This window comes from Nylanderia fulva, unplaced genomic scaffold (genome assembly GCF_048542155.1).
Source record: "Nylanderia fulva isolate GAGA-0341 unplaced genomic scaffold, ASM4854215v1 Scaffold10, whole genome shotgun sequence".
In the NCBI taxonomy this organism is placed as follows: Eukaryota; Metazoa; Arthropoda; class Insecta; order Hymenoptera; family Formicidae; genus Nylanderia; species Nylanderia fulva.
In genome coordinates, this window is record NW_028189193.1 from 3,276,206 (window position 1) to 3,301,069 (window position 24,864).

General features: G+C 43.6%; 1 protein-coding gene across 2 annotated transcripts in view; it reads left to right on the forward strand.

Annotated features, from left to right (window-relative positions):
- The first annotated feature begins 2,463 nt into the window (after positions 1-2,463).
- LOC114931945 (netrin receptor UNC5C) overlaps positions 2,464-24,864 on the forward strand; it is a 32,163-nt gene continuing 9,762 nt past the window's right edge. For both annotated transcript variants that reach the window (XM_029304103.2, XM_029304104.2), the window contains exons 1-4: positions 2,464-2,976; positions 12,141-12,366; positions 23,483-23,890; positions 24,472-24,753. In XM_029304103.2, the coding sequence (XP_029159936.1) occupies positions 12,288-12,366; positions 23,483-23,890; positions 24,472-24,753 (769 nt within the window). In that variant the 5' untranslated portion in view covers positions 2,464-2,976; positions 12,141-12,287. The remainder of the gene's footprint in view (positions 2,977-12,140; positions 12,367-23,482; positions 23,891-24,471; positions 24,754-24,864) is intronic.

Below are 24,864 nucleotides of genomic sequence, written 5' to 3' on the forward strand. Positions count from 1 at the left end.
AACGTGGCATTATGCAGACTCGAGGCAACACGGGCCGTTACGGAACCGCCCCGTAATGGGATAAAAATAACCGTGTTTATATAGGATTACGAGGCGATCATCTTCTCCATTCGAAACTCCACGTAAAAGGAGCTACGACAAAGGGAACTCGCTGGAAGGGCACCTACGATTTTTCATCCCTCTCTTGTTATCGCGCTGTATATTATTGTCTACTTAAAACTCTCATTTATCGATTAGAAGTCGTGTGACAGAGGAATACAGGTCGACAAAACACGCGCCACGTCGTGTTACCGTGTTATCGGGATCAGATACGAGATTCTCGGTAATTATAAATAGCGAATGCACGAAACATATAAATAATATCATTTATAATTACAATAGCGGGAATAGGGACACGCGGACAAAGTTTTAATTAATATTTTTTAAATATACATAAATACTTTTAACAAGTTACAAAAATATTACTCAAATAAACTACGAGTCCATGGAAAGAAATAAATGTTTCGCAGCGATATCGCACGAGATATTCACCTTACTAGAACCGAGCGTTCGCCATATGCACTATTCTCATGATCTATTTTTAAATTTAAATTTTCTCTCTCTCTCTCTCTCCCTCTCTAGTTTAAAATATCTTTGAACTTTCATATATCGAATCTAAGAAGAAAAATCCTAGATTTTCTACTTATATCTCTGGCAAATATCCGATATAGCTTCGAATGCATGAAAAAATAATGTATTCGAGAAAAGAAAATAAATATAGCGTAAGAAAGATTCGAAATGAAACGGGACGAATGTAAATATTTCTCTAACATGTATCGAAGCAATAAAGGTATTTAAAATTAAAGAGAATATTTTTTCGCGGAAATCAATTTTCGCGGAACTTACCCTTCCGGAAGTCGCCATCCCCTTGCATGTATTCTTTCCGACCTGGAATAGAGAAAGGGGTGGAAGAGGGTGATGTCGAGTTATCGATGAAACTTGTATGTTTGTCTTTGTAACGCGTACGTTAACGAGATATACCGCCAGGTTGGACATCGAGAATTATTTGATTACAATCTCACGAATTTGCATGAATTCACTTGCCGGAAGTCTCTCACTGGTTAGCTATTTTCCCTCTCTCTCTATTTCCTCTCTACGCTGCGTGATACCCACCTCTCTCTCTCTCTATCTTTTCGATGAACCGTACCGATCGGGAAGAAGGGACGAAACTGGAGTGGGAAATGCATGAAAATGAACGTTATTAAATTGTTCTACCGTAACGCCGAATCCAACCGTAGGGACATAAATTGACACGGACAACGTCGAATTAGGCGCGGCGGGTTCGCGACCATCAGATTGGTCCAGATGAAACTAAATGCGCGCACGTATCCGATTCCACGAGTACACGTACAACATATATATATATATATGGTTCCGCGACGAGGTTGAATCTGTGTGTTATTAATGGATTTGTTTGCGGTGTCCATCTCGACGGTCAATATTTATTTATCGAACGACACGAAGTACGCGCTGGCGAACGGGAAAAAGACGAACGGGAAAAAGAACGGAAGTGGGCGGCGGAAGGGGCACTGTAAATAAATGGTATTTATTTGATGAAAAAACAAATTTATGCACCACGGTCAAAATGCGGATTCTATCCTCAACCTGAACCCGAATCTCCCTGCTGTCAAAGTGAGAAAGATAGCTCTCTCTCTCCGATTTCCCAGATTTTGCCTTTTTCTCGCGGACCTTTCTCTCCTTTATAATACAATCAAGCGAGCGACATTTCACCCTCCCTCGATATATATATATATATATATATATATATATATATATATACGCAGTCATCAATTTAATTCGCAGACGCGCAAAATAATATATTCTCTGTCAATACTAATTACCCGCGATTTCGTCGTGCATCTCCAACACGCGTAACCGAATCAACTGCTCCGAAATTCGAATGTCCCCCGAGTAATCGGGGAAACAAGCAGGTTGGACTAACATTCCTCCTATGCGAGGGTATGCGATGTACTATCCGCGACAACCGGATGGAATGAATATTTAACAAAGTCTGCGGCCAATCTCTCTGTATACACGGAGAGCTATACACACTCCGTCTCGTGCGGCAGTTCGGACAGCACTCTGCGGCGGCATCCGCGTGTGCAGAGGAACGACTGCAGAGGAACAGAACGGAACAGCATCCACGCTCCCACCAGAGCGCTCTTTTCCTCTTAGCTGCCTCTCCGCCTCCGTTAGTACCAACACCATCACGGCATCGCCTCCGTCGCTACTATACTACTACCGCCACCATCACCACCATCACCACCACCACCACCAGCACTACCACCACCGCTCTATACTCTGTCCGCGATACCTCCACCACCACCGTCAGCGACCTCCACCACCATCGCCACCACGTTCGCCCAGCACCGGCGCCCAAGAGGCGAAGGGCCCCGAGATCTCCGCGCTAGACTACGAGTCAGTTGGCCGACATGAGCCGCGCGTGCTGGGGCTCCCGGGTGTTTATCCGCTCTTAACGGCTAATCCCGAAACTCGTACCCTCTATATATATATATATATATATATATATTGGGACGTGCGCGTGCACGTACCCGCTCGTGAAACGTAGACTAGGGGTGAGAACGACGGGTTTCTCTCGTGCACGGTTCGTATACCTGTGAAGGGAGAGAGAATTTTTGACGTACGGACCTCTGGCTCTGAATTTTTTCCGAACGGAACGTGAATAGATTCCGCGTGACGGGGAAAATTTAGTGCTCTTTGTTGCGACGGGATATACGAGATATATCGATGTGAAAAATAGTTTATCCTTGAATTGACGCGAACGTATATCTCGACAGTCGCGATCCGGGAGTGAAGAATGACGTTACTACGCGCAGTGTAACGAACTTGCAACGATGATAACGCTAGTGTCAGTGCAGTGGGGTTAAAGTGCCAGCCGGTTTATGGATAACCACGCTTCGCTGATTGGCTGCACGAGTAAGTAATATCCGGTATTAGTTGCGTAATGTGTCGTGTAGCGAATTTTTTTCTCGTATCGCTCGCCGACCTAGGAAATGTGTCCCGATAACATATGTAAAATAGTCCGCTTCTAGTCGAAACGTGCGCGGAATATAGTTTGTAAATCGCGATCTCTCACGGGAATAATGTCACAAATTATTTCGCAAAGCTATGCAAAATGAAATAACGAAATTGGAGCACCGTGCGGTAGGTATTTCGTTGTAAAAAACAATTATTTTCAAACGATTAAACTTGTCATAAATTTTTTAAATGTTTTCCCTTTAAACGTGATTTAAATGCTTCGAACGCAGGCATTCTCTCGCGACATTTCAGACTACTAATCGAGATAAATTCGCTATACAACGCTCTCAAGCGACTACGAATATTTCGACGATTCATTCCGGTGACTGCACATTTTCAAAAGCCCGCTAGGGACCAAATCGAAAGATGAACGTTAGCGTTTAACCCCTGCACTCCCGCTGGGCCACATCCACACGGTCCAAGAGTCTCCAGGAGCCTATTAAAAACTCGCGGCTTGTCATAAACTCGCATGCTCCAACTTAGTCCTTCCCTCTGCATGTTCGGGCCTCTTCCAAAATACCGGTTGTTACGAAGCTCGATTCGGCGATCGCCTCGCGATATCAACTACCGGATTTGCGCGAAACGACTATAATCTTCAACCCCCGCTGTTGCGCTTTGACAGCAGGTTAAAGGTATACAAACGCCGATATTACAGGTCCGCGCATCAAATGAATGAAGTCGTTGGAAAAATTATATGAGCGGGCATTAACTCGAGATATACGTTATTACTTGTTGCTTCATCGGAGCTATATTTACAACCCTTTCTCTTATGTATATGTGCCGTCGATGTAAAACTTGGGGGAGAAAAAAAGCGAAATAAACGAGAATATTTTTTTTTTGAAAGACACTTGCGAATTTTATTTCCAATCAGCTGTTTTCTCAGCTTCGCCGAACAAATGAAAATACATGCGAGATCGACCGCGCGTGTAAATAAAATAGCGTCGAACGTACGATAAATGGCTCCCGGGTGATCTACCCCGGTAAACCTACAGAGAGAGAGAGAGAGACTGCGCGCAAAGAGAGTACACGCGTAATCATAAAGTATTCTCCCGTATGCACCGTCGAATAGAGATTTACAAGTACTCGGGGGCACTTACTAGGATTACTTGTACAGGAGCACGTTCTTCGATACGACTTAATGGCAGTAATACGTTGTCGGCGATTTACGTCTCACGTATATGCCTACATCTTTTGTCCAAGCTTTAAAATCTTCCACTATTGCGCTACCTATCAGGTATCTACTGGAGGGAAGTTTTTCCAAAGATTTGTAGATTACATATATATATAATACGTTTCTCTCTCAATAATACATCGTTATTACGTTCTTGCTGCATTGGCTAGATGGTTGATTTGTACAACGCTGATTTGTACAACGATCTATTCAATCATCGGCTTTTTCGACGAGATCCTGGTAAGAATGATGATGGTATCATATACATCCGCGCGCTTATAACGAGGAAAACGACTGTTGTAAGCGCGGCATTATCCCCCAACAAATCGGTAACATTATGCTTCCAACTATTTACGGCATTTATTGGCTGTGAATCGTTAGTCGTGACACTCACGACCTCACAATCGCTCGTAAAGATCGCGTCTTTGCGGCACGAGTAAATCTCTCGGAATGGAAAACGCTCGATACAAAATACGGCGCATTCGCCGAGCGCGAGTCGTTAATTAATAATATCGCGCTATCTCTTTAAACTGCGACGGTGGAACGTATTAATCATATTAATGGCACCGTACATTAATAATTATCGCTTTGTTCCGTTTCATGGCCGTCATGTTCGTTGAAACAATTTCGCGTATCGCTCGCAGGAAAATGTTAACTAATTATACGCTCATAAATTTCGCGATAATAATAATAATAATAAACGCGCAAAAAAAATATATCAAAAACAGAGACGATAGGAAGCTTTTACTCGCGATTACTATCCCGTCGCAAAAATTATTTACACGCGACCGGGGGGGTTAAATCGCGGATCGATAAATGCGCGATCTCGAGTAACCCGGCGATGTACAAACACACATATATGATTGCATCGTTATAAATAACTTTGGAACGCGATAGCGATGTGTCGGGGTCTCGAGACGATTACAAGAGAACAGATCCGGCCGTTGACTAAACATTTTGACCGGCCGCCGTGTTGGGTGGTGCTTGGCGATTGAAAGGAGGAGGAGTCTTATTTGACTTTGTCGGGAACGTTATTAACGACTAACTGTAGTAACACGGCCGTATATAACGATCGCCACAGGCCGGAGTCGTCTAGAAACCCCGCGCAGAAAAGGGCCCTCGAAAAAAATATAATGAAGCGGAGCGAGGCGCCTTATGCCAATGGGTCCCTTTATTTCAGCCTTTACCGCGTTCGTCGCTTTCTGTAAATACACTGACTGAGCGTGACACGCGCGAGCGTCTTTGAATGTCACCGACAGTGAGGCTTTGCCTCTCTCGACCAAGAGACGTCTCGTCTCTTCTTCATCCGCGCGCCGGATTCCGTATCGTCGCGCTTTCAACTTTCGCTGCTTCTCCTTCTCTCGTGCAACAACGCGAAAATAATTATAAATAAGCTCGTGTTTCTTGCTTGTGGAGTTTGCGCGCACCCACATGTACATTCTATATATAGCTCCGAAAGCAGCGAGAATTTAAATTATTAAGACCACTTTTGCGCGGAAAAGAGACTCGACAAATCTTAATGAGAAATGAAATAGCCATGTGTACGCAATATTTTACGAATGAGATACAAAAAAAATATTGCCTCCATTTTCTCTCTGCTTTTTTTTTTTTTTTTTTTTTAAATAAATAGCGAATTAAATAATAACCGAGTGAAATTTTCCTCATTTTTTCAACGATAAAATTCCAAGTATCGATCTATGCATTTTCGATGTTGAAACAAAAAGCTTATTACCGCTTTTCCTCATTTCCTCCGAACGAGCAATTTCAGCTTCATCGCGCGCGCTTCGTTGTAATGCGTTCGTTGAAATTCTCCTCTCCCACCCCCTCCTCATCATGAATAAAAATATCATGTCGGGATATATTCTGGAGTGAAACTATTACGCGAAACCTACACTCTCGAATCTCCACGGGATCCGTGTAAAGGCCAGCTCCGGCCCGATACATACTTTGAAAAGCAAGTTAATACGCCATTCACACGCGATATTATTCGCGGAAGGGTACACATTCGTGCGCATTGATCTCACGTTCGTGTTCGGGGGTGGTCGACGATTTTATGCCGACGTCTATCATTTTATACGTCGCCGCCGCCGGCGTCTTCGTCGAGTGTTTCTCACTCCCGCGCGTTTTCCGACTTCCGTTCGCGCCTACATATGTACATATATATACGTCATATATATATATATATATATATATATATATATATATATATATATACATGCCCGGTCGGGAAGTTCCGCGAAGGAAGACAGGAAACTCGCGCGTACGTGCTACGAGTGCATGAGAGACGGCTGCATGGTGCCCCGAAGACTGTCGATCCCTGATGATACACTCTGGGCTTTCCGACCATCAAAAACTCGGTACTATAAGTTTCGGTTCGTCCTTCGTTATCGTAGCGTCAGGATCAACGGGGCCCCTGCGGGTCCGGTCTCGCAGAAACGCTAATCTCGCGGTCTCGATCAGCTCGCAGGAAACGCCGTTGCATCGGCTCAACTGGAAAGACCTCAGCGTCGTCGAAAGGGGCCCACCTGGCACGCGCATGCAGGGCCCCATCTGCGACGGCCGATTCACTCGAGGGGCCTCCGTGAGAACATCGAAGCGCCTACCTGCCTCGAACGGGCTCGTAAAAGGAAGGAACCGCGAGAGGATCCTCCCTATTCGAAAAGCATATTCACGCGTCGACGAATTTCTGCGGTGGTGATCGAAACGCAATCATGAATGTCTTCGGGGACGCGATCGATCTTGAAGGGTCTCGATACGACATAATCTGATCGAGAGACAGGATCGATACAAATCGCGATGAAGTTGCTGATTGAATGGCAGATGTTGAGGATTCTGAGATTACTTGATTGATCGACAACGAGTTGAGGTTTAAAGAGATAATGTGTATGAACGGGAAGCGCGCACGAGATGAAGATATAATAAAGATAATCAAGGAACGAGTAATTTCATTCGAGAGCCGAATCTGTACGCTGAAACGCTTTTACATGTCCCCCGAATATAATGGCGTGTAATAAAACTACATACGAATAAAACGCCGAAATAAAAATGCATTTTAACGACAGCTGCGTCGCATATGTACGCGAAATTTTATTTTATGTAACCCGGAATCTTTAAACAAAGGTATTGAGTTTCTACCGGTTAGTTTACAATAAAAATGACAGAGAAGAGTCACAAATCGCAAACGCAACATACATATATACTTATTTATCGTAAACAACTCTATACGTCGTTTCCCCGATTTTTACTACATACGTAGAATTTTTCTTATCGGTGGAAATAAAATCGGTGAAAATTTTTCAGGAAGCCTTCCATCGTTCTTTACACGTCGTAATACCCGAAGGCGTCGAATGTCTGAAAAATCTTGGCGCGAAAAAAGAGAGACCGAGAAAGCATCATCCTTCTTCTCGTTTACGTCCGCTATGATATGAGCCGCGTCCCCGTTTTCTCGTATAGCGGCTCTCGTCATATATCGTGTGCGCAGCTTCATCGCGAGGATGCTGGAGGAGATCCCGCCCGGGGCGATCGCGTAGTCGCACATTGTACTTTATATTCATGCAAAAACGTCAAATAACTTCCAGGCACGGTGTTTGCCTCGTCGGCCAAAAGCCGGCGCGGAAAAGCGACGTTTGATCCTTCATCCAAAGTCCGGGGAAGATGCGGATAATATATATACATATTTTCAGCCCGTTCAGTTCTGTTTGCGAGGTCCACGTTTCTTACCCAGCTGCAATAGGCGATGAAACGATCAAAGAGCGAAGGGAAAGGTGTATTTCGGCGTTTGATTTTCGAAATGCCCTTGAAAGAGGCACCAAGGTTGAATACTCTTTAGCCGCGGTCGGGATCCTATCCGTGTTAGAAGTTGTAAGGATCCTTTGTGCCGGATGCTCCTGGAGTCGTGACACCGAGTCGTTACTTATTCTCCCGCGCAAAGTAATCGCGAGGGAGTTCGTGGATCGTTCGCGACGCTTGATTTTACGGGTTGCACTCTTTTAAATCTCCCTCACCTCTCGCGAGAGAGAGCCTCTTTGATCTCGAGTTATTACGTTTACTTTGCGTTGGAAGTCGAAGTTTTAGCCTCGATAGCCACGAACGGATAACTTATGTTGCGATCTCTTGCGTAAAAGATCTCTCGCATTGTGAAGAAACAATCTATCCTACCCGTTGGATCCGCATAGGGTTGGAGTCGCGAAAATGAAGGGGTCAGTGACTACGTTAGGAAAAATATTGAGACGGCGAGAAAAAGAAGCGAGTTATTATTATTCCTACAAACCGCAGGCGCGCAGTAAGATTCATCCCGTTAGAGGCCATTAATAACTGCTGGAAATCGATAACCACATCAGCACATCTTTGAACACCTGCAAACATCTCTCTCGCCTAACAATACAATTGCTTTTAAAAACCGCTGAAACACGGTGCGCCTCAAAGAAGCGGCGCGCATAAATGGAATCCCTTTGCCGCAGGTAGTCACGAATTTGTATACGTTTCACGAAGTTGCAGGTTTCCACTCCCGCAAAGTCGGAGACCTCTCTCTCGAGACTCTATCTTTTCTTTCTTTCTTTTTTTCTCAGACAAGAACGATATATCCTTGTGAGGAAGAAGAAAAAAGACTGACACGATAGAATCGAGCTGATGAAAATAAAAAACCGCGATAATCTATCCTTGATTGAGGAGGATTCAGATCTTGCGCGGATAAGACCGATCGGGTTTGCGGGAGAATCAGGACTAGACGCATCTGCCAGTTGGTTAAATAACAGTCAGCGAGCGAGGAAGGACCGGTATCTGGAGGAATCTCTCCGTCGAAGGCGGGAGAACGACCGTATGTAAGCACGGAAGACGTCGCGAGAGGAGGAGGCCGAGGAAAAGAAAGGCGATATCCTGTACGTGCGGTCTATAAAGACGCTGCGCGAACCCACATCCCCCTGCTGCACCCTGCGGGGGAGGTTGACATGTTTATTTCGCTCCGTAATCCTCTCGGATTACGTTACGGAGGAGCGAGAGCGAGAGATACGGTGGAGAAAAATGGAGAGAGAGAGAGAGAGACGAAGGAGGAGTCCTGGACGATATTCGCGGCTGGATGTGTGTTCCCAGGGAATATCTTGCGGTTGTCGGCACATCCTTGAAGAATGTCGCGCGGTTTCGCACCTTCGTGATATTCTATACGAAGACACCGCACCGAGAGATGAATTATTTATTTTTCTATCGTTTACGTAACGATATTATAAATGAATGAAAATCGCCTCGTTCAATTATCGAGAATTAAGACGGAATTTATGTCCGACGTTCTTAATCCGACGGGGGATTATCGTCGTTTACCTTTCGCCGAGGAATAATAAACTATCGAGAGCCTGCCTGAAATTTATATATACAGCCGCATTTATAATGTATTTATCCGACTCGACTTTTTTTTCCAGAACACAACTCGCATCCATCAAAAATTTCTCCGAAAGTGTGATCGTATATTATATACATATATGTATGTACGTACTTTGACCCTTTCCTGAAAGGCGCATCTGGAACCGGTAGCTATATCCTTTCGACTAGGGGTCCAGTTTGGTAGTCGCTCTACCTGTTGTCATGCGATATTCAAGATGCGTCATTCAAGTCGCTCTCTCTTTCGTATCGTCGCCGACGTTGCGACAATATTGCGCCAGAAGAGGATGGTTCATCCAGGCATGTTCGACGAAAGAAAGAATTCCAACTAGCTCCACTCCGCTCGGTTTTTTCAACCAGATGGAAGAGACCCGGGAGAAGAGAATTCGTGCCAACTGCGGTGTAAAAACTGCCATGTGGCGGTCAACGCGCGCGTGACGCAACGCTGTCGAGTGTTTTAAACCCTTGAATGGATATAATGCCGAGAGCATGTACACGTTTATAAATTGAATTCTCGTCCCGCAGGATTAGAACCAGCTCGAGAGATGGGAAATCTGTGCATGGCCCATGCGATATATATGTGTGTACACCTACACGGTCATAATGCGCGTATTGCACACGGGGTCGTCGCTGCATCGATTATTCCGCGTCATGAATCTTCGAGAGCATTTTCGGCCTGCGTACCCCGATATAGAGTGTAGCGGTTTCATCGATTTTCCGAACGCTGCTGTTGATCGAAAACATGAAAGCGATATTGGACAGATTCAATCTCGCAGAAATAAAAAAAAAAAACTCTCGCTCATATTTCCAACATAATTATATTGTTATACATATTTTTGCATTATTAAAAATATCGAAATATAATATACGCAGATATATCGGTATTAAAAATAGCATTTTAATCTGATCAACTTGATCATTTCGCACGGGTATCGTTTTAAACGGCGAGTAAAAATTAATGTTATCGCGATTATATATCCGGGGGAGCAAAAAACTCGCGTCACGTGAACACGGAAACTTGAAAAGGCGACTCCGCTGTTTCTTCTTTTTTTTCACAGCATGCTAAATTTCACCTTATTCCATTACGCGTTTGCTCACGAGAAGGCTGCTCCGTACAATAGCGCTTACGGATGTAATCGAGCATCTAGCGAAAGACCTTGACGAACGACATTGATAAACGATCCCTTAGTTGCGTTTCAACTAACCGACTCGGTAGGATCGTATAACAGCTTGGTACTAACAAGCTTTGCATATATGCACGCTAGATATATGTTCGCGATCGCAAGTTCGCCTCAAACGTTATGTTTCTGCGCGAATTTTGTTGCACGATATGCACACATCGCGTGGATTTGATGCATCTCGCTGAGAGTTTAAAGCATCGATCGATAAAGCGAGGGGATAATTCTCGTAGTGTAATGCCCTACGAACAGCGATGTTGGTTAAGCATACAAATGTAGATTAATATGTGCGACGAAATATATGTTGCTAAAAGTTTGTTCTAGAGAGCGATTGCGTTTCGCAGGCAACATTATTTAAAGATAAACTCGGAATTCTCATTATGCAGAGTTGACTCACATCTGGCTTTTAAACGCGTCGTTTTCACAATTTTACCGATTTTAATTCCTTAAGAAATTATTATTTTAAGAAAATTATAATTTTCTTTTTACATCGAAACGAACAATAACAGTCGACGAGTACCAAAAAAAATGTAAAAAAATTCTTTTTCCATCAAACCTCTAAAACTTTTCAAGAAAGAAATTAATACATTACCGTTTAACGGAGATATACAATAATGAATTAAAATTGATCGTAAATAAGTAAATATAAAGATTCAGTTTGTAGAACGGAATTTCTTTACGAATCAATTCAATGCGTTTCCAATAGACGAATCGCGCTTAATAATTAATTCCGACGGTTATCGATCGGAGAGTCCCTCCTCTGAAGAAACAGCAGTCTCGCGTTTGAGGGAGCTATCGAAACATAAGGGGAAATTACCGCCCTCTCCCTGCGCAGGCTTTCCTTTCACGGTAGCAACGACTGGAAATGAAGGCGCCGCGAGGAAATTTCGCGTGCGGGAAAGTGTCTGCCGCCGTTGGAATATTTAAATGCCAAGGGCTCCACCAGCCACGTCGTAAGTGGCACTCTCGACTTTCCTCTAACCGTCTCTCTTATACTGCTTTCCGGTAGAAACAACGTTCAGCGGCGACCCGACCCGACGTTAAACCCATTTCACCTCGATACTTTTCTTCGCCCCGGTTGCGTGCGAGATGGCATTTTCATTTTGCGCAGAAGAATATATACCTTCCATACGTTAGAAGCGAAGTAGGTTGCTTTATCGCGTTTCTCGAAATTCTCGCCTGAAAGTCGTGCGCATTTTACTTAACACATCTCTTTATGTCCAAGATTTACGGCGATTATATTTCGCGTTCCCGGAAAATTATTTTCTCGCGCGTTAACGAGAAAGCCCAGATGCGCGTTGAAACTGCTGTATTAATCATTGCGTCGGTTTATATGATTACAGGTGCGGGCTCGTATCAAGCCGACGAGTGGCCAGTGTTATTGTGTCGAGTGGCGCCGAGAAGTATTTAAACGTGATATTCTTATACCTTTCGTACGAGGAGAGATGAACGAATGATTGGACAGAGGTGATCCCCAGCTGATACGCGCGATGTGGCCGAAATCTTGCTCGCTGTTCCTCTTGTTCTGCGTCCTCCTGCCCGGAGTGGTTCCCTTCACGTCTGGCGAAGGTAAGTCAAAGAACTGAGATCAAAAATAAATATACATATATATATGAAATTCTTTATATAATTTTAAATAAAAAATATTACATATATGAAGAGAGAGAGAGAGAGAAAGCTCTGCGCGTCACTCTCTCGTAAAACTTCAGACTAGGTACGTAAAGTACAGACAGTTGAGGAAGAGATCTCGTATAGAAGATCGTTAAGTTTGCCATTTAACTCACGCGGCGAGTCTATAATGATCTCCCATTCCCGCAGATACCTACAGCCCATACGGCTGGAATATTCTCGCTCGAAACGCAACGTCCGAGAATTACTTTACGCGTAGTCCTTCCTTCTGTCGGACGCAGGCACCGGAGAGAAATTACTATTAGACCGTAAATTGCGTTGTGTGTCATTACGTCGTCGATGGAACGATCGTGTTAATTTGCCTCGTTTATTTCGCGAGAGAGATGTTTCACATATATATATATTTCCTTATTTTACGGTCGATAGGGAAAGGAAGAAAGAAGGAGGAAAGAGAGGAAAAATTAATAAAATCCACAAGAAAGGCTCAGTAAATGCGTGTATTTACACAATTGCGACAAGCCACTCGAAAATATCATCCGTCAACGTTTTGGATTGTAATACACGGCGCGAGATGTAATACACACCGTGACTCGGGTGTTTCGCTAACGATCGCGAGCCGGGAAATGAAAACAGAAGCATGCCTTTTACGGGCCATATGTATATACGATGTAGCGAGGAAGGAAAGTCGAGCGTTGCAGCTAGATATATATACATATATATATAACGTAACGAATACGCGCGGGAATATTCAAGAGAAAGAGAGAGAGAGACTGCTAATTATACAGCGAGGCAGTCTGACTGATTAGTCGACGCATAACCGGCCGGTTACATTACACCAGCCCGTTTTCGATGATGGATTACAGCTCTCCCCCGGAGCTACTTTGGAGAACGACCTCCTGGACTACACGTGAAAACCTCCGCTCTTCTTTCTTCGATCTTTCTTCCCTTCACGAAGGGACACCGCGAACAACTAATTAGCGCTCCCGACGTATCTTCGTCACTGTCGTTGGAACGTTAACGACGGATTGTATCTCTCTACGCGGATATACTTGCTCTGGCGCGCAGGCGCGCGTTGGTGTAAAAAGGGCGAGCGCTAATCGATCTTTGTTAACCGGGGACAAAAGTATCTTTGGGCGACGTCACCCTAAAATAAACACGTTTAGCGATCAATCTCTTTCTCGCCATCGTATTTCCTTCTCCGGGAATTGTCGAAAATTTCGCCCGCGTTATCTTCTCGTTAGGTGTATCATCTCGTCTACCTATATAGCGTGTGTGCGATTGTTTCTCGCCTGGTAAACGAAAAACGGATGTGTATGATTTAACGCTAGCGCGAAACGAGGATGCAATTATGACTTGCTAACCGCCTTCTCCTCCAAGATCTAACTATATAATCTTGCACGCGCGCTCACATGGGGCCCTCATCCTTATTATATATCCCGCGTTTGCCCACGCGCTGCTCGCACACATCGACGAGGAACAAACGGCGCCGGCTCGAAAACATTCGTTTTCCATTCCCCTGGGTACGTGCTGTACAATAGAAATCGCAACATAATGCGCGTACAAACACACACACACACACACGGCGTCGTCTTCCTTCGGCCATTTTTCTCGCGGGATGTGCACCAAGAGTAGATAAATAATTCCCATTCTGGCGCGCGCTTCTTCCTCCACGATATGGAAGCTATAACAAGCGCGATGTTCTTCTCGCGCGCGAGAAGTCATATCTCGTATATATGTATATGCACGTGTGTATGTAAGTACACACGTGTGCCTTCCATTTCTCACGCACGTCTCTCTGGGATAAGTAACAATTATCTTGCAACAGACACGTCGCGAGACAATGCGGATATAGTAACGCGGTTAAAATTGCGCGAAGACTTATATACATACATTTGCATCGAAGCCCGCAACTTCGTTCGTCGATTCGGTGAAATTTAATGAAGCATATACTAGACTCTTGGCCGCACCTATATATGATCTCGAGTATATAAAAAAAAAAAAAAATCTATCTATTCGCCGCGCACTCGTTACCATCATCCGTGATATGAAAAACAAGCCTTAATGGCGATACACTTGCGGCTCGCTGATAAATATACAATCGCGACCTCCGACCCGGTAATAATTTCAGCGAGAGAGTTACACGGCGCCTGTATCGCGAAAGAACGGAACGCGGCGCGATCAGTCTTCTCTCAAACCCTAGCCAACGTAAGGCGTAATCATCAACGTCGTCATCATCGGGCAGGAAGCGAACCGGCGCCTAGCCGTTCTCCGACGTGCAACCTGGCCGTGGCGAGACACGTAGGCACGCACGCACGCAGGCACGCACGCACGCACACTTCGCACGTGCGTGAATAATTATCTTGACGATTTATCGCGACGTGAAATCGCGTCATAATTTCGCCGTCTTGCGAACGCGGTCGCCGAAGAAAAATATTAGCCGCGTTAATAATTAACGGGTCGCCCGCGGAGAGGACGTTCTCTTCTCACGTTTCGACCGCGGTAGCCGTTTTGTGCATCATTGCCAACACCGGGACGTGCAATTTTTCAGCCGCGGGCTCGTTATCTCGCGAACGCGCGAATTTCGCGGCTTTTTTTCACGTCCACGGGGAGATGTATTCGCGCGCGCGAGAGAGAGAGAGTTTTTTACGACGCGCGATTTCGCAGAGACGGAAGCGCGGGTCCGCGAAAACCCAAATTCGGGCTGGAAGCTCTCCATTTCCTCTCGCGCGCGAGTATTAAATTTATGAATGCGATAGCGTCGCTCGAGAATTTATGTTCCGCGACGCGCGGGATTATGCGGAGAAATTGATCGTTAATTCGTGCGCGTATTGTACGGAGAGTTGCTTTGTGATTTATACCAGAGCTTATATACGAATGCAGCGTACATATACATATATATATATATATGCTTTTCGCGCAGCGGCGAAATTGATTTTTTTCGATCGACATTTTTACGAGCCTCTTCGAGAGTAACTAGATTTCGTCAAGTTTCGGCCTTTCGCCCTCGAGGTATCTTTCGAAAGAATCGATTCCGTCGGAATGGCTCGAAATGAGCTTGTTTAATCGCAGCGGTACGGTAAATTACACGAACCATGACGAATTCGTGTACCTAGCGGTGTTTCTAATCAAACCTCGCGAAACGATCGCGCTATAAATCGCCGGGCGTTATATCATCGCTTTCACGGATCGGATTTGTTATCCTCGAGCGCGGCTTACACGTCGAGAAAGATAAAGAGAGAGAGAGAGAGAGAGGATAAATAGGACCCCGCGCGAATGCATAGATTTGAAAGGGATCCGCTACTCACGTGAACCCTCCTACCTTGATAAGTATCATAAGTAAATCGCGATTATCGGTCGCGATATAATCGCCGAGCGCGGACTACAGCTGACGAGCGGCGATCGATAGGGAAATCTGGTCTCTCGCCTCAAAATCGCCACCGGCAAAAATGCAAAAGCCGCGAACACGTCAATTGCTACTTGCGTCGTGCAATTACCCGGTTGATTCCGACATAGATGATTTTGTCTCGTCAGATTGAAAAAAAAAAAATTCTTGTGACAAGGTAAAAAGGAGAAAAATATAGACTCCTTATAGAAATCTTTCTACCTTCGGGAAGATTTTTTTTACAATACCTATCTACAGTGTCCATAGGAAATAGCTGAAACTGGCAATCAGCTGGCATTTTTTAATGCATACAGTTATTGAGAAAATAAAAATTGTGTATTGTGTTGGAAAGAGGAAAGTCTGCAGTTTTTAATGGATATAAATAAATAAAATGTTGATATAAATAAATGGAGTATTAATTTTGACACTTACAACAATTGTTCGTCTCGTCTGTCAAGTTAACCGACATGAAAAATTTATAATCTATGTTAAATTTGCAATTATCAACGATTTGATTCTATCTACATTTGATAAGGACTACAAGCGGTGATTGAAACATGTAATTTTTCATGCAATAAAGTGATGCCAGTTTTGGTCAACTAAATAAATTAAAATTTAAATAAAATGTTTGTATACTAGTTTATTTTATTAATAAAAAGTAATGAAAATAGTGCTAATAATCACATAAAATTACATAAATTAATGATAAATATTTTCAACATGCAGTGCCAGATTTAATAGCATCTATTAAAAGGATCGTCAATAACATTAAAAATGACATGTTAGAAAAAGTTTTTACGAGTTTTCGTAAAAGAACAGAAATTTGTACAGATTCAAATAGTGCGCACTCCGAAAATATTTATCATTCGTTTACATATGTGATTATTAGCATTTTTTTCAATAAAATAAACTAGTACAAAAATTTTATTTATATCTATTAAAAACAGCACTTTTCTCTTTTCAACACAATTTTTGTTTTCTCAATAACTGTATACATTAAAAAACGACAGTTTCAACAATTTCCTACGGGACACTGTATATTTATATAAGCAGAATATATACGTATATATTTAATAAAATAAAAAAGAGGAGAGAAGGGAGAATGAAATGAGTGGCAATCGAGAATGAAAATGAAATACGGAAAGTGGGAGAGTCTCCTTAATATCACGTAGTCTCTCATCGGTATCCGTCCGATCAAGAAGGAATCGCGCGTTCTTCTCGTTGCGACGAAAGGTCAGGTCAGCTTTAATTATCGTAAATCAAACGAGCGGCCGCCGCAACGTGCCGAGGAGGCCCCAAGTTGCGCAAGCACGATTATTGTTGAAATCAGGGAGAATATTGGCGTGGAGGAACAGGGAAGGGGATTCCGAACAGTGCCTCGCGAATATGCGAGAGAACGGCGATCGTGAAATATCGACCGATCGGATTACGTTCCTCGGAGTCGTGATATTCTCGCACGATAAATTTCTTTTTTTTATTTTTTTATTAACGAGATTATAGCACACGGTTCTTATGATTACCTTCAATTAATTATGTGAAATTATAAATAATGAGAATGTCTGAAGTGAGCTTAAGGATTATTAACGATTTCGAAATCCGTCTACGTTATAGGAATGAACTTTACAATGCCTGTCTATATATATTTAAGAATATGTATAGAAGATGAAAAATCTTCTTATGTAAAAAAGATTGATAAATTGACATGTGAGTTATTATTCATCATCATATTTATATAATTTACACATAATAAAAAATAAAAAATATATATGAAATTATATAAATATATAATACATTAAAATAAAAATGTATTCTGTAGAATAAAAAATATGCGCCTAGATTCAGTTACAAAACTCATTTTACTTTGGCTTTGCTTCACATCGCGCTCGCTTTCATTTCGAACAAAATAGAACTGTCAATGCAATTTTGCCGTCCTGGAGAATCATTACGGTGTACCTTCGATACAACGTAACTGCAACGAACTGAACTAATGTCACATCGAGCGCGAATTTTCATCGGGTTTTAATAGCCGGCGACTGTATAAAAGAACAAGTGCGAGCGAATATCGAAGAGGAGGATCCATTGGCACGACGTGCGCGATTCGATCTCGCTGTTATCAATAGACTCTCCAAGAAGCCACCGCGGGTGGTAACACGCGAACAGTCGTATCTGATTCTGTTATTCGCTTAATTACGCGCCTTAACGTAGCGGCGACGCCGCGCCGCAATCGAGTCGCGTAATACGCATCATCACCCTCCATTTTCCACTCTTTGCGCCACTCTCACCCTCGCTGCTCGTGCATTTGCGAGCTCTTTAATTCATTTAGTCGCCGCCGACGCATATACGCGGCCGCCATACGCGTGTTAGGGCCGCGCTTCGGGCTATATTCGATTATTCTTTCGCAAAAATCGTATTTCCCGGCCTCCCTATATATTTCGAGAACTTTTGGCGAGAAAGTTCCAAAAAAAAAAAAAAAATTGCCCAACACACACACACACAATTAAGTCGAGACAAAATCAACTTGAAATTAAGCGAACGATATATCGCTATATACGAGCTCGAAATAAGCCTGTAGGGCTCGTTTCATCAGCAATTTTAAAATCCCAGCGGCGCAACGTGTGCCACTTTCACACGCGTGCGAGTAATATCTAATACACATGCGAAATGATACACGCGATAAGCAATCTCCCTCTCCAGTCTATCTATACGTGGGATTAAGATGTATCGACCAATCCGGATCAGTCGGAATACTTTAATCCTTTCCCCACGGTGTCATCTCGTCGCCCGATCTCGCCGGAGCGAAGTATCACGATCTCCATCATCGATCTCTCCTCGGATCTGCATCGGACCGTATATCCCCATCTCCCACGCATCGATCGATAAAAAAAGAAAAGAAAAAAAATTCGTCGTAAACCTACCTACCCACTCGTCGTGTCTCTCGTTAGTCGGCATGACGGTTCAACAAAGTTCTCGAGTTATTCGAATCCGGAGGTCGTGATCTCTCATCCTGGCAACGGTCTGGAATACAATGGTGACCCGACCTGAGCCTAGGCGCCGTATGCGCTATTGTGACGTGACGACACGCAGTATACGTCCGCAACATTTCTCCGACCGGAAACGAGGCTCTGCGTCGATAGACGAACGCGGAAAACGTTAATTCAATACGACCGCACTTTTGGAAGCCTTATTGTCGCTCTCGCTCTCTCGAGGACCATTCAAAATATTTGCTCTGCACCGGGATCGCGACTTTCGGCTAATCCGATTTCGGAAAAGTCACCGGATAATCGCACCTTTCGCATTGTTCGCCGAAGCGAGGGATCGAACGCTCTCCATTCGACGGGATTTCATTGAAAGCGTGTCTCGAGGTGTTTATTTTCGCATGTTGATTCGAATCTCCGTTGTATTATTGTCTCGCTCGTATTATTATTCCGACGGTGCAAATCGGGGAAAGAAAAAAAAACATACAAACTACCGTTGGGTCAATGTTGCCGCGGCCACGAAACAGGAACAGAACTGGTGGCGGTGGAGGTGGTTAAGGTTCGGAACGTTGCTCGGTTCGCCGGCTAAAATAACAAGGCGTATGACGCGAGAAACAAGGAACCCCTTGTCTCTTCCTTAATTCGTCTCTCTTCTTCGTTTTCGTTCGCGCGGTACACACTTGGCGCACATCCTTCTTCCTTCACGCTTCGGTCACCGAGCAAGAATCTCTCGACGGTGTTCCCGGTGTGCTGCCGTGTTGCAGGTACCTTTGTTAATTAAGAGGCGTCATGTGTGGTCTCTCACCCCGGGACGCATCATGAAACCGTACACGAATGCACCGTGTCTCTGTCTCGTCCAGGACGCGATACGTGGTCAACCCGCATAGTAGCCACGTGGGGTTCGAGGATGCGGATGCACATCGCATGTGTGTGCGTACACGTGTATGTAGCCGCTACCGTCTGCCCTGTCTGACGCGTATCTAACGGAGACACGACTAACTAGCTTGGCCGCCGTGGCTAACGAGAAGGAGAGAGGGAGGCTCATGCTGGCGCCGCGACCAGGTGATTCAGGCGACGATATGAGACCGGATATACGTTTCCATCCGGGCCCTATCGTCCGTCCGATCGGGGCCGAATTATCGGAAATCGATGACAATTCTCCGAAACGACGCGCGTGACGTCGCGCACACGATTAGATTACCCTCCCTCGAAAGGGATGGAGTAGAGGGTGGGCGAAACTTTTTCCAGGCGTCGATCGTTGTATTAATCGGCGGATTTAAAGATAGACGCAGTTTTCGCGCCGCGGAACCAATTCTTCTTCTTCTTATTTGGCTGGAGCTATAAAAGCTCATACACCATTTTTAGACAATTTTGACGAATCAGGCTTCAGGCTTGTGTATTTTTTGTATCTTCAATACTCATAGTTTCCTTTAGATGAGAAGCTATATCTTGACTCCAGTGCGTTTCGTAAAATTGGATAGTTCTTCGTAGATTATGTTCTGCTTGGAGAACTTAGTAGGATCACAAACAGCGGTGATGAGTCTGTTGGAAAATACACAAAATTCAGGACAGTTAAAGAAAACATGGTTGAGGTCCTAGAATGGATGACCACAAGGACATTCAGGAGATTCAACAATATTTTTTTCTCGAAAGTGTCCCCGGAGCGAGACGTGGTGAGATCTAATTCGAGAAATCATGACCACCAACCGTCTTGGCAGCTCTCAACCCGTCAGGCTATACTAAGGAAGAAAAAGCACTGATTCGACCAGATTAAAATATCTGGCACCCTTATGTCTACTTCTTTCTTCGCTTCTTTTTTAAATTTGGAATAAAGATTAGTGTAATGGCATTTACTCACCTGGAACGGATCATCAAAGACTCCTTCGCCAACGCGTCAACGTATTCATTGCCGGTAATACCCTTACGACTAGGGATCCAGTATATTTTTACACTTTTTCCAATTTGCTCGCAAGAATACAACAGGCTTCTGATCCTCACAATTAAATTATGATTATTACCAGAAACCCTAGGATTCTGCAAGCTGGAAAGGACGCTCAAAGAATCCGAAAAAATCACTCCTTTACAGATATCATTGACCGTGCCGCGTTACGTTTTGTACCTCGCGTATAAAATGAATAATGATCGCGATCTGATCCGCGCGCTCACGGTCATCGAATATTCATTGTGGCCGCAAGATTCCGCACGCGGGGCCGCCCCGAATAATTATCCAGAACCAATGGAGGAGACGTTCTTTTTTCTCCGCGACTGACTCGACATTACGGGGTCGCGTGACCTGCCTCAATTAAGTCGTTCGCTTATTCGTGTCTGCGTTCTCTCTCTTTCTCTTTCTCTTCGCGGGTCTTGTTTTCGGCTCTTTTAAAGAGAGCCTCGCTTCGACGTAAGAGAAACTAACCGTGTCATTGGACGCTGTTAAAAATACACGCGAATCGATTGACGGCGACGCATTCGAGTCGGCGCCGAAAGAGAAGGAGAGCGATGTATAGAGAGAGACAGATCGAACGGTTTTGCGCGCGTTCCTATCAATGATTCGATCTGGTCGAATTGTCGGGAAGCAATGAAAATCCCATTCCATCTCGTTCCACTTTCCGCGCATCGCGTGACGTCGCCCGATTAAATCCGCGTCTTGTTATCGCGTGCGCTCTTTCCTTTGTGTGTATTCAGTGTACTGGAAAAGCCGCTATCAGAGAGAGAGAAGAGTTACTATGTATAACCCCGCCGTACAAATAGATCACGCCGGCTACAAATTATACAACGCGTCCGATTCGCAAGAATCGACCATAAACGCGCTCGAGGCAACTGCAATTAAGGAACCCAGCCAATTCCGATTGGGGTCGATAGTTGTTTCATCCACCTTTGTGCTCGTATATGCAACGTTACGTAATAATGTCAAAGATATACACGATCGACAATACGGACATTTTCGATATATACGACGTTCTCGCTCCGTGTATGAAAAATATACGTACACAATAAAATCCCCCGACGAATACAGGCGAAAGAGAGCTCTATATACGCATGTTCGCGAAATGGTTAACGAACTGGTCGCATGCTCCCAAACGGCTAACGAGAATTCGTATGGATGAATTCGCCATCAGGAGAAACCGGGTAGAATGATTTCGATGGGTCCTATCGGCCATTCGATCTGCTCGAATTATCGGAAACCGATGAAAATCCTATTTTACTTACGCGTCTCGTATTCGTACGAGGACGTCGCGCGTTACCCGAATTCTGCATGTGACTCCGGGGCGTCATCGTTATACGTTTCCCGTTCGGGAAACCCCCCCAGGCTATCGCCGACCCCGACTGTAACGTCATCACCGTCATGAATCGCCTCTCCTTTTTCCATATTTTATCTCGAATCTGCGGCATACATTTTTTTTATATATATTTTTTAACACTCCCTTTGATTTCATTGACTGGGAAATATTCGTTTGGCAAAACGCATGCAATGGAATTAACTAACGAACACGAAACGATTGTTAAAATCTGGAAAAAAAAATCAACCAACATCGAATCATGCATCACTGTACGCGTTGCTAGAATCTCGAAACTGTTCTGATCATACGCTATAATCCGTTTCGCCCACATAACAATCGATCGTAAGACAATGGCCGCATCTGTATTGATTCCGTAACACATCGCGTTTATCCGGCTCCGCCGTTGCAATTCATTGACTATATACGTACGATATAGAGACAATATAGAATGCGGTGCTAATCCGTTAGTGTGTTAACAACCATATGAGAGAATTTTCATCCCTATATTTATATCGTACAAAACTGCAACAATCCGACTGCTCGATATCGGACTTTGCTTGACAAATTGAGCACCGTATAAAAAATGGAATTGCGTGGGCAGTTTATTACATGACGCGGCGCATTTTTTTTTTTATAAGCTCCTCAATAGAGAATAATAAGAGAGGGTATGAGAGAGAAGGAAGTGAAAGAGACGACGGTACAGGGCGGCGTTTATCGTGGAAATTGTGGCCCCCGGCCAAATGTCGCACGGGGATAAAGGTCTAACCACTCGTTGGCGGAAAATACATCGGACTTGTGCACCGGTGCGCCGCGTAAATCCGAAAATTCATTACCGCAGCGCGCGCAACCCGCGATTGTTCGCGTAGCTCCGGCGTTTCCTAGCGCGTATTCGGCCTGCGCGAAGCGACGCTGCATTAATGACCGTCAGGATTTACAGGAGGGAACACGCCATTGTGTTGACAGGCGAATATAAAATTTTCACGAGAGTCCGACGGAGCGCGCCGCGCGTGAATAATGATCATCATCGAATTAATAACTGAACCGTGAGTTACGGTTGCGGTGCGTTTAGAATGTAGACGACCGATTTCGTCAGATTTTTAGCGCTGATTGCGCGCTGAAACGTTAAAGCGGCATAATAATGATAATGCGAAATTGACTCGATTCATTACGTTATAATAGCCTCTAATATCCTTGTCACGTTTAATTATTCATTTTAACGTATACGAGCTTCCGCGATGTTTGTTTGCAGATTGGAAAATATTTAATAAAAAAGAATGGAATATTAATAAATTAAATAATATCGTAAATATCTATGCAAGAAGAAGATAGCATTTAAAAATAATAATTATGCATTAATAAATATATGTGAAAAATGAAAAAGCAGTTATTAAAAAATTATTCAAATTATTTCTTTGTTACAGAGGGTGAAGATGCCGCAGAGGAGGACTCGTATCTAGAGGAAGACGAGGTGCCTTCGGCTACGATAGCCAGCGATACCGAGTTGATTTCCGAAGGTGGCGGCCATCTGCCAGTTTTTCTCACCGAACCCGTTAACTCTTTCGTCGTGAAGAACAAACCCGCGACTCTGCATTGCAAGGCCGCTCACGCGCTGCAGATCTATTTCCGTTGTAATAATGTGAGGGCGGAGGAATCTCAGCAGCAGGATTTCGTAGATCCTCATACGGGAACAAGGATCGTCGACTGCGAGCTAAATGTCACGAGGGATCACATTGAAGAGTACTTTAGCAAGGACAAATTCAAATGCGAATGCGTCGCTTGGTCTGGGTCAGGACAGATTAAGAGCCAGCCGGCAATTATCGATGTTGCTTGTAAGTATATAATATATATATATATATATATATATATATATAAAAGTAAGATCGTACATTTAATCCAATAATTCTTCTCAAGACGAATCTAAATTTCTTATACTTTATTGACAAAATTTTTCAACTAAAATAAAAAGCTGCAATGTGTATAGCGGCAGTCTCATAGCAAATTACTTTGTCTTTGTGTTCCCTCGTAATTATCTTGATTCTCCTGCCAACGAAGTCGTTATTTAATTCTGTCCCTTAATTGACGACAATGCAATGAGCGTCGAGTTTCCAAGAGAATCAATTTAAAGGGACAACCACTTGGCCAATTTCAAAGTTACATAACTCAAAAGCTAGACGTAAAAATGAGAGATAAAGAGATACGTTCATAAATTACCAAAAAAAGAACAATTTAAATAATATTTCATATCAAAAAAAGATTTTGATATAAAATAGAATCAATTTTTTCTTTGAAAAATATTAGAATACAAAAAGAACAAGTCAAAAATTAATGTACTTCGTATAAATTTTATAAATTATAATTTCGTCCTATTATCACGTTTACTAAGACGGGCATGCAAAATTATTTTTTTCAGATTTGAAGAAACAATTCGAATCGCCACCATATTCCGTATCCGTTGAAGCAGGCCAAAGTACCGAACTCAGGTGTTTGCCTCCGGTAGGAGTGCCACCACCGAGAGTTTACTGGTTAAGAAATAATATCCCCGTGGACACCGAGTCGGATACACTTCTAGTGTCCAGCGAGGGACATCTACTTATTGGTCAAGCGAAACTTAGCCATCAGGCGAATTACACGTGCGTCGCTGAAAACATCGCTGCGAAACGACTAAGCGAGCCAGTTACCTTAACAGTATACGGTAAGAATTCTCTCTCTATTTATTTTTATAAAATTATATATATATATTATTTATTTTTATATAATTAACTCTGTATCTATTATATATGTGTATATATTTCCCGGTTAAAAT